At 33.9% G+C, this 17,519-nt stretch overlaps 1 protein-coding gene across 1 annotated transcript in view; it reads left to right on the top strand.

The window, feature by feature from the left end:
- LOC106457148 (hemicentin-1-like) overlaps positions 1–17,519 on the top strand; it is a 142,629-nt gene that overhangs the window by 101,755 nt on the left and 23,355 nt on the right. The window contains exon 8 of the mRNA XM_022382959.1: positions 12,114–12,228. Coding sequence (XP_022238667.1) covers positions 12,114–12,228 — 115 coding nt within the window. The remainder of the gene's footprint in view (positions 1–12,113; positions 12,229–17,519) is intronic.

Genomic DNA, 17,519 nt, shown 5'->3' with positions numbered 1-17,519 from the left:
TCTTCAAGATCTTGTTTTTGTCACCTTACGCCTTTTAATAGAGATAGGAACATTGACAGGGAAATAGATTTGAACGAAGAAGTTTCGTAAAGAGCGCGAACGGTAGTGTGATGTAAAATTACTCATGCTATAAATTTTCATAACAGTGACCCGAAATACTGCGCTAACTCGGTAACTCGTGGTCCGATGAAGTTTCGTAAAGAGCGCGAACGGTAGTGTGAATGATTTTTTGATTGAGAAAATAAGCAAACAAACAAACAATCTCAAAGTTTTAGTAGTGTATAGATAGATAGATTCTTCAAGATCTTGTTTTTGTCATCTTACGCCTTTTAATGAAGATGGGAACATTGACAGGGAAATATTATAATAGCCAATGCTCGGCGAGAGGATTTGTTTATAAAAAATTGTTGTTGTTCTCGACTTGATTTTTATTTTATTACCTCATCTCCATAGTTACTATTTCCAAATAGTCAATAATATTGTAGGTCTATTTCATTGTTGTTCTTTCTTCGCGCCATTATAACACATTTTCATCTCATCATTTAATTTCTGTTGTGCATGTATTGTTGTATAGAAGATATTTTAAAGTGATTCATCAGGTGGAAAACGAATAGATAGATAGATAAATAAACCGATATGTATCGCCATCTAGTGTGCCTAAATTCATCTAGAACTTTCATAAAAGTGACCAGAAAAACAGGACTAACTCAGTAACCCGTGGCCCGATTTTAACGAAACTTGTTTTATTCTGTTTCTATTCTCATTTCATTACATATATGGAGGTAGTGTGCGCCGTTTTTGCTGTATTTAATTGCAGACAAGCAAACAAACAATCTCAGAATTTTAGTAGTATATAGATAGATCGTTAGGCTTTCTTGATTGTGTAATTTTTTTATACTTTTCAGACATTTTAAAGCTGATTAATTTACCATATGCACTTTAGAAGTATACCTGATAAGACATCGCCGAGCCGACACATCTAAATCTCACTAAGACTAGCATGAGAATAAAATGAAGCTAAGTTTACAAGATATGTGAAATTGTACTTTCCTCGTTATATTAAACTGAGTTTACAACACACGTGACATTGTGCTTTACTCAATATATCAAGCTAAGTTTACAATATATATATGAGATTGTGCTTTTCTCAATGTGTCAACCTAATTTAACAACTCGCATGACATTGTGCTTTCCTCAATATTATGTTGTCACGCGGTAGGAAGCACTACTAAAAGGTATCCTGACGATTATCTGACACTAGACTTCTTGTCTTGATCACTAGAGTGCAGCGACATCAGCTAAAATATAATTAAACAAACGCTAGTGTGTATGAATAAAAGTAATTCATTTATAGATTAGTTACTAATCATACAGACTTTATAATACACCAGCCTATCACAGAGTATTGAGTACCCCAATTATGAATGTTTTTATTTTTCCAGTAATTTTTAAATATTTTACAGTTTATGCCAATAAATATTAGTAATCTAATTTTCTTATTTTGTGTCTTGGTGGATTTTACACTCATTAATGTTTTATAATGAGCTTCGTAAGTTAAACCCAACATTATTAGATAATAAATACAAAATCGCCAAATTCTATATTTCACTATATACTCTGGATCCAGTATAATTATAAATATTATTATAATACCTTTTTCTAAAAAAATAAAATGTACAAATAACCATCTGTATTTGAATTATACAAAAAATGCATAACTTTCTGAAGTACGTGTTTTTATGTTTCATGGTTTTATGCATATAGATAAGAAACATGAAAAATACCCGAACCATGGTGGTTTATGAGGATTCATTAATTTTTAAATGATTTTTTCTTTTATGCAACCTTAGCAACTGCTTTATGTCCACATTTCAGAACAATAGTATATAAATAACCTTAGCAAGTTGATGATCTTGGTGTTAAAATAAATAAATAATTTGATGCTAATAAATATCATAAACTAATTCTGAGCTGTAATGACTTATGTATCTATAATAATAAAACGGCGTGTCTGTGGGTCTGTGTGTATGTATGTGTGACTGCCATAACTCAAAGATGAAAGAACCTAGAAACCTAAAATTTTGTATCCAAACTAAGTGGACCCTGAGGGTTTCCAACTGAGTTTTATTACTTAGGCACCTGCATGCACGCATGGACGTGCACTTCTTTTTAACGAGGCAAGCTAGCGAAAACCCACATAGAAAAGAAGTGGTTCCTTATATAACAACTTCTAATATACAGAGGAGCAAGTTCATTTTAGTAACAATGTGTTCCAGCAATGGCTTTTATATCATGTTGCTTAGCAATAACAATATAACCTAATATTTTTGTTAAGGGGCTATGTGCTGAAAGTATAAAATGAAATGTATAAGCTACAAAGTTGAAAACAAATATTTGTTGTTTTCTTATTTAGAAGCTCCGTTAATCAAAGAGGTTTGTTTTGTATTATTTGTTTTTAATGTTTAAATTTAAAATTCGAGGACAAATTAGAGGGAAGGTTACCTTTATAAACAGGCCACACCCCGTAAAGGAGCAACAAAAGTATATAGGTTATACTTTTAAGCTAGAATGGGTTCAGAAGACACATACTGACATAGTCATCTAGAATATATCAACCTAATAACCTGAGCGAAGTCGGGTACTTTCGCTAGTCTATAATAATAAAAGAGTGTGTCTGTATGTGTGTGACCACCATATCTCCAAGAGGAAAAAACCTAGAAACCTAAAATTTAGCACCCATACTTAGTGGACTCTGAAGGTGTACACCTTGGTATACACCAATGCACTCATCCACGTGCATGCACGTGCACATCTTTTTATTGAGGCAAGCTAGCGAAAAACCACTTAGTAAAGAAGTGGTTCCTTATAATACAAATAGAAATCACAGACACAGACACATCGTTAATGCGCGCCACATATGCACATGCGCATGTGGGTGTCTGTGTGTATGTGACCACCATAGCTCCATGACGAAAGAACCTAGAAACCTGAAAAAAAAATATTTTGCACCTATACCAAGTGGATCCTGAGGGTGTACACCTGGGTACTACTTAATATTATCAAATTTTGCACCCATACTAAGTGGACCTTGAAGGTATGCGCCTGGGTATTATTATTATTTATCTATGTGCGTGCGCGCATGCACTTGCGTACTTTTTATTGAGGAAAGCTAGCGAAAAACCGCATAGAAAAGAATTGATTCCTTATATTACAAATAGAAATCACAGACAGACAGACACGGACGTACGTGTGTGCACGCATGCGTAATATTCTTAATGACGCAAGCTAATCGCATAGAAAAGAAGTGGTTCCTTCTAATATATAGAAAAGCCAGTGCATTTTGGTAACAATGCATTCCAACATTGGCTTTTATGTCATGTTGCTTAGAAACAAAAGTATAGCCTAATATTGTTGTTAGTCTATGTACTGAAAGTATAAAATGAAATGTATATATGTAAGTGATTTCTATTTGTGACATAATCGTCTATGATATATCAACTTAATAACCTGAGCAAAGCCGGGTACTTTCGCTAGTAATTCATAAAAGTTACAGTTCATTGATGTAATGTTTCAGTTGTTGTTGAAGTAACTGATGATATAAATAGCGTTTTGACCACAGCTATGTCTCTCGTAGTCCAGCCGTCTGTTGAACCCTGATACTGGCTGAAAAGCTTTGTCGACATTGAATATCGCAGATATGGTATGGTTGACGTATTATCACATTCAGAGGCGAATTGAGAGCCTAAAACCACTCAGGCAAATACTCAAAAATCAGGATGATATATAGAGAGAAATGTACAGTAGGTTAGTCAGTAGCAAATATGTCCTCCCACAGTAAAGTTACATAAAGTATAAAACTTTGCATGAAAGTTTTAAATATAATCACGAGTTATACGCAGAATTAAATTAGCTGAAACTGTATTTACTTTATGTATTCAAACTTGTTTAAACATACGATGTTGCTAAGTTGGATTAAGTTAATAAGAAATAGACGAACAGTTTTCTGACTCAACTTCTTTTGTTGGTTACCACAGCTGTATCCTGAGCTTTAGTTAATTGTCTCTTTTTTTTATCAAAGGTCCATATAGGCTGGTTCAGTTACTTTAGAACCAAATTGGCATGACAAAATATTTTTTCTTATCTCTGTTGTTACAATACAGCTGTGAAACACACTATAGAAATCACCTGTTAAGGCTATTACTCACATGTCGGCTATTTTCACATTTTCTTTCACTAACTAATATTTTTCTGTCATCCTTAACTCGCTCTATCTGCATATGTTTATAATTCGCAACAGAAAAATCTAGAACTATCTAGCCATCTAGTAGCAAAAATATTACACATAACTAAAAAAACTTGGAAGCTTCCAATAATATGACGTCAACAATATTACTAAAGCCTAGTATAACAATCAAACTGTATACACAATGCACAACTCGTACAGAGTTACGTAACTTGTCACAATTATCGCTTTTAAAATAATAAACTTTTAACACCCTTGTTATGAAAACGAAATAATCATTAAATATTAAATCACTAAATGAAATAAATAATAACTCTTACACTAAACAGTCTTGTATATCCAACAGTTAGCTTTATCTTTTCACCATATATAGGTTATTAGAGTAAATTTACGTATATTAAGCAAAATTATAAAAGCTAGAATATATGTACATCATGTATATATATATATATATATATTAAAGTAAACTTGTTATTACAACAGTAAGTATAACCATTCTTTGATATTGAAGATCACACTTATCTGATGCATGATGCCAGTGACTATTAACGTTAATTGACTTTCAAAGAAATATACAGTTAACAGTAGTTTACTCAAGCTAAATTCTCAAAAAGGGCAGTTATGAATTTGTTCACAGAAAAACGTTGTTCATATGGATATGGAAGTGGTAATGATTCAACAAGTTTTGGAAACTGATTATCTTTAATCTGAGGGTGAAACTGTCTATCCTAAGAGTTGGCCATATGTGTTGTTTACTAGGTGCCTTTTTTTTTGTCTATCACTTCTTAATTAGGAACGGTTAGCACAGATAGCCCATGAGTAGCTTTGTGCGAAATTCAACAAACATACAAACTTTCTATGCATAGATAGAAGACTTGAATTCCAGCTTTGATTAGGGCATGATAGATTTCTATCAAAGAAAAGGCACCTATCCATTTTCTAGGATATGGATTTATTTGTTTTAGCACAGAGCTACGCAATAGGCTATCTGCTCTCTGTCTAACCCCGGATTTTAGCATTATAAATCCGTAAAACTATTACTGGGTGATCCAAGTATGCAATACATTTTTGTTTCCTCTACAATACAAATCATTGTATCTTCCTGGTGGAGCTCTGGTTCTGGATGCAAATTTTGTGCCCCCCCTCACCACTTGTATGGGTTTATATAGGGAGTTATTCAGTTTTTTGCATAAGATTATGAGAGCCTTTTTTATCCTTAGTGGACCATAGAAGACTGGTACTACCACCCATGTGAAGTGTTTCAAAAGAGTCATGCTGAAACTACATAACAGTTATTCACAAAACTTGAATAGAAGCAGAATGCTGAGGATTGCATAGTGACAGAGAAAAGTGAGGTGGAAATCACACTTCAATCTCACTTAATGTTATCTGGATGCAAATACCAAAAGATTGAATAGCAGACAACCGATTTACATGAATGGATGGCTCATTTAGTTACAAATATACAATACCCATAGGGTAGTTAAAACTCAGTTGATGGCATGGCAATAGCTTTTTACACCTAAACAGAAATAGTAGATTATAATTGTGATTTGAAAGATGTGTGACTATTTCATGTTTTTAGTAATAGAAAAATGTTGTCCAAAGTTTGATATACTGCATCTCCTTTTCATCCTTCTATTTAGAGCATGATGCAGAATAAGTTAGGTACGGACCATGAAGTGGATTAAGATGGTATTCAGTGTTGTGATGGTAGCATAGGTAAGGCACCCACGACAGGAACACTTAGAAAATTTGAAATTCTGTCAAAAGACATAAGAAGTTTTTGGAATATATTGTTAAATAGTGCAATGAATTAATATCAGTAGGAGGATTGGATGAAGTAAAACTTAGAATAAGATCATTGATTGGTTCATATATTGGGTTTTGCCTGACAGAGATCAACTTGATTGTTATCTCACTTTGGCCATAAAACTTAGCAAGAATCTCTGCTTCAAAGATACCCAAGGATATGAGTCACTAGTTATTTCTCTAGAAAAGTGTTATGTTTTTGCACGGGTTCTAGAACTAAAGATAAGTTTACTTCTGTGTGTAAATATTTCAGTGAGTAAACTTACTTAACAGACCAGAAAGCCTTATAAACTCTTCTGAACAAAAATTATTGTATCTACTTCAAATATATTTTGGATATGGTATGTATAATTAAGAAGTGAGTCACAGGTATCTGTACAGAAGAAAGTTTGAAGTGCCGAATCTACAATTCTGGGCATTTTGAACATCCTGTTCGACGTCCAGTAACCTAGTGTCCAGAAGAGAGGAAAATAATGTGGTACCCTTTGACCACATACACTTTAGAATTGAACACGGAAATGACCCACCTATGTCACTTTAAGCATATACTAGGTTAATAAGTGCAGCTATCATAATTTAACCAAACAAACAACAAATAACCCCTACATAAATGCATAATAGAGTTAGTAATATAAATTAACTAAAGTAGCATGGAAATAAATTGAGCTTTAACGTTAAATAACACAAATTTACATATAATCAAACTAGAAATCAAATATTATCCAAGTCATACGTACTCGTAAGGTTGAGAAGATATATAAATATCGAGTTGTGATATAACCTGTTTTATTATTGAAAACTGGATCAATAGAAACAATTAATAACAATAATAGTGTGCATAGGTTACTAGCTTTGTATTACAAATTTAAATCAACGTGATTGGGTTAACTCAGCATAGCCTAGAATGTTCCAAAAAGCAAAATCAGTAGTTCATTTAACAGAACTGAAGTTTTGCATAGACTGATATATATGGAACTTATAATCTACAGTCGAAATAATAATCAAGAGAAAACAGTAGTTAAAAAAATCAAACAGTAATCATAGAACGGTCTGAAATTAAGTATTGCAATTACATTTTAAAACATTTCATGAAAAGTAAAAATCTCAAAGTATTGGGTACAGGCTTTATATACTGTGTATGGTGATCAATGTGGTTCTCTAAAAGTGCACAGCGCCTTAAAGCTATGTTTCTTACAAACTACTGTTTAGATAACTTTTGTCGTATGTTTTCTTACAAATGTGTATGAATATATGTGTGTGATATACTAATAACTTTTATTTCCATTGTACAATGAAGTACCCTATACATATGCTAAAAAACAATGTCAAAAAAATGATAAAAAGTGACATCTAAGAGACTCTTTATTACAGTTTGTCTTTCGCTATGGAATATGTTACAGATCAGATTCCTAGTTCCTTACAGTTCCTACTGGGTTTCTCTCAATTCCTCTGCCTTTTGGAGAGGATATATTCTTAAGACTTCTTCACTTTGGCAAAATTTTCAACCAATAAACCATCTAGCAAATGATCTAGATATAATAAATTGTGCTCCAGTGTATGACTGCTGGGAGATCCAAATTGGTGGAGAAATAATCAGGATGTGTAGTTGAATCTTGGTAGAAGATTTCTTCACAGGAATTTGTGACAATGATGCAAGTAGGTTTAGATATAATCCTTGTTGTCTTCAACACTGTCATAGTGACCAAATGTGTGAAAGTGCTTGGTAGTTCATGCATATAAAAGGTTGATAAAACATATAATAGAGTCACTTAACGCCATGCTGTTCAGAGGCGTTTTCTCTGTTGGACATAGACAGCAGAAGTAGCAGACACATTCATTTGGCTTTTCCTTCTGTTTCCCACTGTAACTATGGAGATTGATTGGTAGTTGACAAAAAATCTTCAGGATGGGTGTTAGATTATCTGGAATCTTTATGATTCCTGGCAGCTTCTTCTCATTGGATATTGATGTACCTAGCAGCTAATTTTCAATCACCACCTCATTCAGCCCTGGGTTATCACTAAACATCAATACCGATAGAGATAGATTAACCACCAATGGTGTTAGAGCTTAGTGCTCCTAAAATGGGTTAATCTCAACTGAAATCTTAGGTGTTAAAGCTTTTTTCGCTATACCCTTGTATCTGATCTAGCAACAACTTCCAGTTTTATACAAATCATGACTTTGGTAGCATACACACTTTAAAATTTAAATCAGAAATGAGATAATCAGTACTATACATTATTAGACTATGCAACTTAAGTAGGGAGGAGAATCAGCACTTGTCACTTGTGCTTGTGGTACTTCAGATAACCAGGTTTTTACAATAGGCGTAAGCTGGTTACTACTTCACTGGTTGCGAACCAAGACCCTTCCTTTAGACGCTAATGTTAAGTAAAACACAATAAATTAAAATGAGGTAATAAACTGGTTCCTCCCTCAGAATTGTCTATATCGAACCCATACCCATGGTGAACACACAGTGCAATAAAATTGTGTACTAGAACTTCTGTACTGAATACTGACTGGTCAGCAACGTCACATCCCATTGAATGCTCTTTCCTGATTCCTACAAGCACGATCATGGTCAAAGATATTTCTAGCACTACTTAAATCAAACTTATTTCATATTTATTCCAAAATGGCTAAAACGTTGACCAATCGTATATGGTTTCGTTATAGTGAAAACTTTCACCTGTAAAGTTTCATTTATACAATTTAGAATATCTTCCACTAACTAAACTTAGTATCTTGATCTGTCTTACGTGATTTCATTATTTTCTATTATACCTAGCTGGATACAAACATAACCTAGAAAATTACACATACACTCTTACATCTGTCTTTATGTACTTCTCTATTCTTCTGATTAGTATGACTCTGAATTTCAACAGATGACTTATTCAAGTATATATGGTTGCATACATTAACAACATATATTTGTAAATACAGACTTGGTTATAAATGAACGAAATACACAGTAAGCATGCAGCAGTAAAGCAAAAAACCTGTCAAAGTTGACAATATACATAGTAGCCGAAATGGGTGTACTACCATGCCATCTCGGGTCTGAAAAACAATGTAATAGTAAATGTAGCGATTTTAAGAGCCACATTTTATATTACACTCATGAGCACTGATGACATTGTTCTACATGTTTACTCTCTCTAAGATGGTCCCCCGGTGGGACAGTGGTAAGTCTACGGATTTACAATGCTAAAATCAGCGGTTCGATTCTCCTCGGTTGAAACAACAGATATGGCTTTGCTATGAATACATATTAATGTTTTTAATGTCTCAAGTGTTTTCTCTCTCAGCTCCTACTTACCATTACACAGTAGTTATATTAATCAAGCGTTTCTCGTAATGTATAGAAATCATACTATATGGTGAAATATCACTCAATAGTTTGTAAAGTAAGAAACACAGTTCCCTTTTAATTTTAGTTCAAACAAAGTTTATCTTAGCTAATGACATTTATTTATTAATAGCTTTAACATACTGAGGAAGATAAAATCATTGTGGCAGTTTCTCTAAACAGACCTTCTTCTAATCCTTCTTCTAAACAATCGGAAAAGTACTTGTAACATTAAACTTCAGTCAATGATACTGTTTTTCTTGTTTTGACTTAATTTTGATCTGTTTATCATGCTTTGACATGTAGTGCGTCTACTAAATTTCGTAGTTCAATAAGTGAGTTGTCAAATAACGAGATATGGTTCAGTCCACCCACATTTGAAAGGTTAACATGTTGCAGACGTATACCATAGCGATATAGGGTACACAAGATTGAACTTCTCAACATAATGTAGTCCTGAAATCATGACAAATCTCCCAGTATAATAGAAGTGTGAAGTCATGACTAACAAATATATGAAGATAATTAAAGTCATGTCAGGTATAGTATTCTCACTACTTAGATTCATATGACCGTCACACCAAACATGCTCGCCCTTTCAGCCGTGGGGGCCTTATAATGTGACGGTCAATCCCACTATTCGTTGGTAAAAGAGTAGCCTAAGAGTTGACGGTGGGTGGTGATGACTAGCTGCCTTCCCTCTAGTCTTACACTGCTAAATTGGGGACGGCTAGCGCAGATAACCCTCGTGTTGCTTTGCGCGAAATCCATAACAAACAAGATCCCTATGAATATTGAACAAAAAAAAATATCTGAGATATGTATAATTTATCATAAACACATTAGCTTACTAAAATCACAGTCTGTATGAATAAGTATCTACACTTATTAGATAATTATTGAAGGATTTTTGTGTTTGGAGTTCGTAGAATGAAAGAAGCTTCGTGCAAAAGTTTTTGATTTGAACGTGTTCGAATTACATACATATTTCCATGGTGCAGTATTCATGCTATAACATCTTTAATTTAGAAAAAAAAAACGTTTTGATACTGTTCAGCATCCAATTGTCTCCAGCGACAGTTGTTATTGCGATTTTATGTTTATCTTGCGAATCCCCGTCACACCAAACATGCTCGCTCTTTCAGCCGTGGGGGCGTTATAATGTGACGGTCAATCCCACTATTCGTTGGTAAAGGAGTAGCCCAAGAGTTGGCGGTGGGTGGTGATGACTAGATGCCTTCCCTCAATCTGCGCTTGGTATGAGCTTGTTTTTGTTTGTTTGTTTTTTGAATTTCGCGCAAAGCTAAATGAGGGCTATCTGCGCTAGCCGTCCCTAATTTAGCAGTGTAAGACTAGAGGGAAGGCAGCTAGTCATCACCACCGCCAACTCTCGGGCTACTCTTTTACCAACGAATAGTCACGGCTGAAAGGGCGAGCATGTTTGGTGTTACGGGGACTCGAACCCGCGACTCGCAGATTGCGAGTCGAGCGCCCTAATCACCTGGCCATGCCGGGTCAATAGCAATAATATATTCCAAATTCATTCATATTGCACATTTTTATAACAAAGTGTTAAAACAAAGATATTTTTGCTGTTATTTCATATTTTTTTAAAAAGAAAACGTTAACAAAAACCTGTGTTTCAACAGAATGTAAATGATATAGTCTTATCCTAGGAGGACTCGTGTATATCAAATGTGAAGGAACATCACATGACGTGGCTTTTCAGATGATTCCCAGAAATCATGAAACAGAATGTACTGAAGGACAAGTTTGGTTTCTTTTGAATTTCGTGCAAAGCTGAACAAAGGCTATCTGCGCTAGTCGTCCCTAATATAGCAGGGATAGACTAGAGGAAAGGCAACTAGTCAACATCACCCACCGCCAACTCTTGGGCTACTCTTTTTACCAACGAACAGTGAGATTGACCGTATCATTATAATGCCCCCACAGCTGAAAGGGCGAGCATGTTCAGCGATGGGAAGTCGAACCCGCAGATTGCGAGTCGAGTGCCCTAACCACCAGGCCATTAAGGAGCAAGATACAAATAATCAGAAGCTTATTAAAGCTATAAGTGTTTGAAAGATGTGTGTGCCAAATACGAGGTCAATGTTTTACAATATTTTAAAGGAACAAAGTATGGAAACCAATGGTGAAACACTTGAAGACAGTTTATACAAAAAAAGTTGTGTAAACCACGCAGCTCACAAGTATAGCCGTGTTGTGTATACCATGCAGCTCGCAACTACAGCCGAGTTGTGTATACCATGCAGCTCGCAACTAGAGCCGTGTTGTGTAAACCTTGCAGCTTGCGCATTTTTTATATAAAATATTTTACCTATTTACTTACAGATAAGCTAGTTTTTATTATAGTAGAACAACAAACGTTTCTTTCTATCAGAAAATGAATGCTATTTTATAAAATGGCCATGAAATTTTAAATTGAGTTTATGTAGATGACTGTGTTTATTGTTAGAAAGGCTTGAGAACGAAACCTTTCCCTCTCCTTCGTCCCCGCTCTAATATAACATATTGAGTTATTTTATGTAATACAGAGACATTCGTAAAGGGTGTTTCATGGAATAAATTCCAGTAAGCAGGTTTTAAATTTAATATCTTTAGTAGTTTTTACTCGTGATGTTTTCTGTTGGTAGAATCTGCTGGCTAGATTTGTAAATTAAAATATTTCCCATTCTGTAGAAAACATGATACTGACTAACGAAGAACTGCCAGGACAAGGACTAATTCTGAAGGTTCCTGAACCTTTGGAGTTGATGTGCAATACAACCGAGGATAATTCTTTAAACGTCACTTGGTAAGTGTACGAATGTTACTAGTTTAAATCATAGCTTGGTAACGTATGATTTTATCGGATTTATTTTTAGGCATATTTCTCACTTTCTGAATATGGCTTGAAATGCTTAAAATATCTATTTGAATAAGTCTTATTGCATAGAGTTTAAAGTACGAATAAAAATGTAACTTTAATACAATTAACACAAGATATGTTGTCTTATAGTAGCTTAATATTATCAGTAGTACCAGGTTCTTAAGAACAAAAAGAGCATGTTACTGTAATATTTTTTACTAAACTACTGATCCAGTTCCTTCAAGTACTTACTAATAACTATATGAACTAATATTTTTACTAAACTACTGATCCAGTTCCTTCAAGTACTTACTAATAACTATATGAACTAATATTTTTTACCAAACTTCTGACTCCTTTCTTTCATGTCCTTAATAATAACTACGTTAACTAATATTTCTTACTAAACAACTGACAACGTTCCTTCATGTACTTATTAATAACTATATGATCTATATCACAGGAAACCAGAGTTAAACAATGGCCTTATTTGCCTAGCGTACGAGAGTTGTCCGAAAAGCTCCTTACCCAACCTAAACAAAAATTGGAATGTATGATTTTTTTGAACGTTTTTATGATTAAATAACCCGTAACGAGTTTATTCTGTGTAGTGTGAATTTTAGAAGGAAAGAACTGAGCAGTGTTAAACATTGGAGAAGATTGAACTTCGTGTCGTGATCAAATATTTTGTTAAAAAGAATATGACTCCGCAAGAAATCCACCAGGACATGGAAGCAGCGCTAGGAGAGGGTGTTTCGGCATATTCAACAGTGAAAATGTAGTGTGATGGCTTTAAGCGCCGTTGACATCGACCACAACAGTAATTGTATACAAAGTTCATGAGTTGGTTATGTATGATAGAATAATTACCTTTATGAAGTTAACAGAAGAATTTGGAATCGATAAAAGTATTGTAGCAAGCATTCTGAAAAACAGTTTGGGTATGAGTAAGTTTAGTGCCAGATGGGTTCCAAAAATGTTGTCACCTGAGTAGAAACGGATCCAAGTTGTTGAAAGTCAACAACTACGACAAAGGTTTGAATAGTCTATGGATGAAACGTGGGTTCACCACTTTTACTCAGAGACAAAAATGCTATTTGATTATTTATAAGTAGGTCAAAAAGTTACAGGAGATTACTATGCATCCTTAATCAACTATTTACGTCAAGAATTCAAGAAAAAGAGAAGAGGAAAAAGTGTGCTCTTTCATTAGGAGAATGCCTCATCTCACATACCGCGTGTTGCTACTTATAATGCTGGCTTCGAATTACCCCCCTTACTCATCGGATTTACCTTCAAGTGACTTTTTTCTCTCTTCCCTAACCTTCTTTCCGGAAGGTTGAAGGTTTCATAATGATGATGATCTCGTACATATCTCCTAGTCATGGACTGAGGATCAAGAAGAATCTTGTACATATCTCCTAGTCATGGATTGAGGATCAAGAAGAGTTATTTCAGAAGGGCCTTAGAGCATCACAGGCGCAAGTTTATAAATCGTAGTTGAACCAGTGACTCTTTTCTTTATAGGTCGGGCCACGAACTTTTCGGACATCCTTCGTATAAGTACGAAAAGTTTTAACTTACTTACTTCTATACCTTACTTACTTAACCTAAAAATCGAAAAGAAAATACACGGAAATTAAAGCCAAAATAAAACATCTTCAAGCATCAATTATTCGTGAATTATCCTCAGGAATTTCAAATTGTATAAAGTTAAACGATATCTCGTAAGATTTGATTCAAAACTTCTGCTTGTACAAATTAAATATTCTGTATCGTGTTTCTACGAGTATCAGGTAGAAATACCCTTATAGGTAGCTATTGAATACTCTCCACACCCCTCTTTTAACTATTAACAAAATACGTTGTTTACAAGTAAGATTAGAACTCATTTGTATTTAGAAGATTCTCTTAAAAAATAGGATAAATCGCGTGTAGAGATATTAAAAGCACAGAGAACTGAAAAGAGAACTGATAGAATACTCTAATAGTTTATATAGATAAATGATAAGGTTAAGTATACTTTTACAAATGGGATCCGCCCGATTGTCTACATCTCTACAACTGTTATAATGTGAAAGGTACTATTTTACTTCTACAAAATTGATCAGTTGATTGACCACATTCAGAGAAAATAATGTGGTTTCATCACTATAAGCGAACAGCCCACTTTTACAAAAGGTATCAACCGATAGACTATTTTCTGACCAAACAGTGTTTTTACTACTGTAGTAAGATAGAAAGTACCTTTCTATTTTTTTACAAATGTTGTAAGGTTATCAACTGACTGATTATTTTCTGGACAAATAGTGTGTAGACAATTGTTATAAGGTAGAACGCACTTCTACCTACATTATCAATTTTTCTAATCGAATAGTATTTAACAACCATGCAACCATTTACTAACCATTAACTAATGCGTTTAGATAAGTGTTTTAAGGTAGATAGAAATATATCAACAGACTAACTACCTTCTGTAGCAGATTGTTTATTTAGTGATGTTACAATTCTACTTTTACCAAAGTTATCAACCAACTGGTTAATATCTGACCAAATAATGTGTTCAATGACTAAAGAGGTGTTCTCTACTCTTAACAAAATTTCAAACCACGGGCTGTTTTCTGCCTAGATAGTGTGCTTCGGCAACTGTTGCAACTCTGGCTACTATTGTACTTTCGTAAAAGGTAAAAACTGGCTAACCATTTTCTAGCCAAAGTGTATTTTGAGAATGTACTTGCTATATATATTTAATTTTACCAAAGTTACCAACCGTCTATTTTCTGACCAAATGATATTGTTTTATAAAAGTCATCATATGAATAACTTGTGTTTTATTTTAATGATTCTAAGTTTTAGAAAATTACCAAGCGATTGCCAATTTCATGTCCAAATAATGTATTTGAAAAAAAAAGTGTTATATCTTCAGTTTCTTCTTTTATAAAGTTATTAACCTATTGGTCACTTTCTGGTTAAACAGTGGATTTGTTAACTATGTATCAGGTAGAAAGTTCTATTTTAGTCCAGCAGTTATGAAACCCTTATTTTCCGACTAAGTAGCGTACTTGGACACAACTGTTGTAAGGTAGATATCATTAACATTCTTTCACAAAAGTTACTAACCCACAGACCACTTTCTAGCCAAACTGTATGTTTAGTCAAAAATGAAAATAAGCGATTCTTCTTTTACGAAAGTTATCAACCAGTACCCTTTTCTGATGAAACTGTTATATATAAAGTAGAAGGTGATGGTCTGCTTTTAGGAAATGTTATTAAACGGCTACCTAGATATATATGTATTGTAGCGAAATAAATGTGTTTAGCGACTGTCAAATTATTTCATTAGAAGATAGTCAATCGGTTGATAACTCTTTCTAATATATAAATGTGTTTAGCGACTGTCAAGCTAGAAAGAGTTATCAACCGATTGACTATCTTCTAATGAAATAATGTGTCTGTTATAAGGTATGAGGCACTACTCTAACTTTACAAAAGTCATCAACATCATCTATAAACTAAATGGTGTTATCAGGTATACGTACTATTCCACTTTTACCAAAGCAATCAACCAACTTTTTCTGAACACATATAGTCGGATATCTGTATATGGAAGTGCTAAGGATCTTGGGAATTTATTCGAGATATCAAAGGATCGGGATAGCCGATGTGAGACCTTGACCTTAGTTTTCATCAATGATAAATCTAAAGTTTTAAATACAATAAACGTTAAAGGTAATGGAAGAGAAATCACCCAAGTGTAACATATTGATGTTCAACTGAGTGATTTTGGAAAAGTCTTAAGGTATTACTTGACACTAATTATTCACCGTCTAACTTTTGACAAATAGTGTTTTGTGACTTTTAAGAGAGAGAAAGTATAATTCTACTTTTACCAAAGTATTCAATCAAGTTACCATTTACTATCAAAGTGGGAGCTTCGAAGACCATTATATATTAGGTTTATACTACTTTCTTAGAGTTATTGAACAAAAAATGCTTTCAGACAAATTATAAGGTGAAAGGTACTACTTGACATTTATAACAGTCCTCAGTTGGATATCCATTTTCTAACCAAATAGTGTTATGCAACTGTTATAAAGTAGAAAGTACAATTCTACTTTTCCAAAATTTATCAAACAAATTACTACTTTCTGACCAAATAATGTGTTAAAGCTAGTTTTACAACTTATAAATTACCTACTTTTCTATATTTACAAACTTTAACAACTTAATAACTATTTTTTAACGAATAGTGTTTTTAGATAAATGGTATGAGGTAGACGATAAAATTTTCTTTTATAAATGTTATGTTTAAAATGAGTACATTTGTTTTGAATTTCGCGCAAAGCTACACGAGGTCTGTTTGCGCTAACCGTCCCTAATTTAGTAGTGTAAGACTAGAGGGAAGGCAGCTAGTCATCACCACCCACCGCCAACTCTTGGGCTACTCTTTTACCAACGAATAGTGGGATTGACCGTCACAATATAACGCCCCCACGGATGAAAGGGCGAGAATGTTTGGTGTGACGGGGATTCGAACCCGCGAGTCGAGCGCCCTAACCACCTGGCCATGCCGGGCCTAAAAAAAAAGTATGAGTACCTTCTTACAAAACATGGCGGCTTTAAGGTAATAAATACTATTATGTTATTAAGATTCATCAACGGACTTACCACTTTCTGACCAAATAGTTTTAGAGATACTAAGGTAGAAACTAAAAATAGCATTCTACTTTTAGAAATGTTATCAAAGGTTTGACCAATTTCAAACCAAATAGTGTTTAAAAACTACTAAGGTAGAAGCTAAAAGATAACATTCTACTTTTAGAAATGTTATCAAAGGTTTGACCAATTTCAAACCAAATAATGTTTAGAGACTACTAAGGTAGAAACTAAAAATAGCATTCTACTTTTAGAAATGTTATCAAAGGTTTGACCACTTTCAAACCAAATAGTGTTTAGAGACTATTAAGGTAGAAGCTAAAAGATAACATTCTACTTTCAGAAATGTTATGAAAGGTTTGACCACTTTCAAACCAAATAGTGTTTAGAGACTATTAAGGTAGAAGCTAAAAGATAACATTCTACTTTTAGAAATGTTATCAAAGGTTTGACCAATTTCAAACCAAATAGTGTCTAGAGACTACTAAGGTAGAAGCTAAAAGATAACATTCTACTTTTAGAAATGTTATCAAAGGTTTGACCACTTTCTGGCCAAATACTGTTTAGAGATTACTAAGGTA

The sequence above is a fragment of the Limulus polyphemus genome, unplaced genomic scaffold, assembly GCF_000517525.1.
Source record: "Limulus polyphemus unplaced genomic scaffold, Limulus_polyphemus-2.1.2 Scaffold296, whole genome shotgun sequence".
Classification (NCBI taxonomy): Eukaryota; Metazoa; Arthropoda; class Merostomata; order Xiphosura; family Limulidae; genus Limulus; species Limulus polyphemus.
The sequence above is the reverse complement of the archived record's forward strand: the minus strand, read 5'-3'. Positions and strand labels throughout refer to the sequence as shown.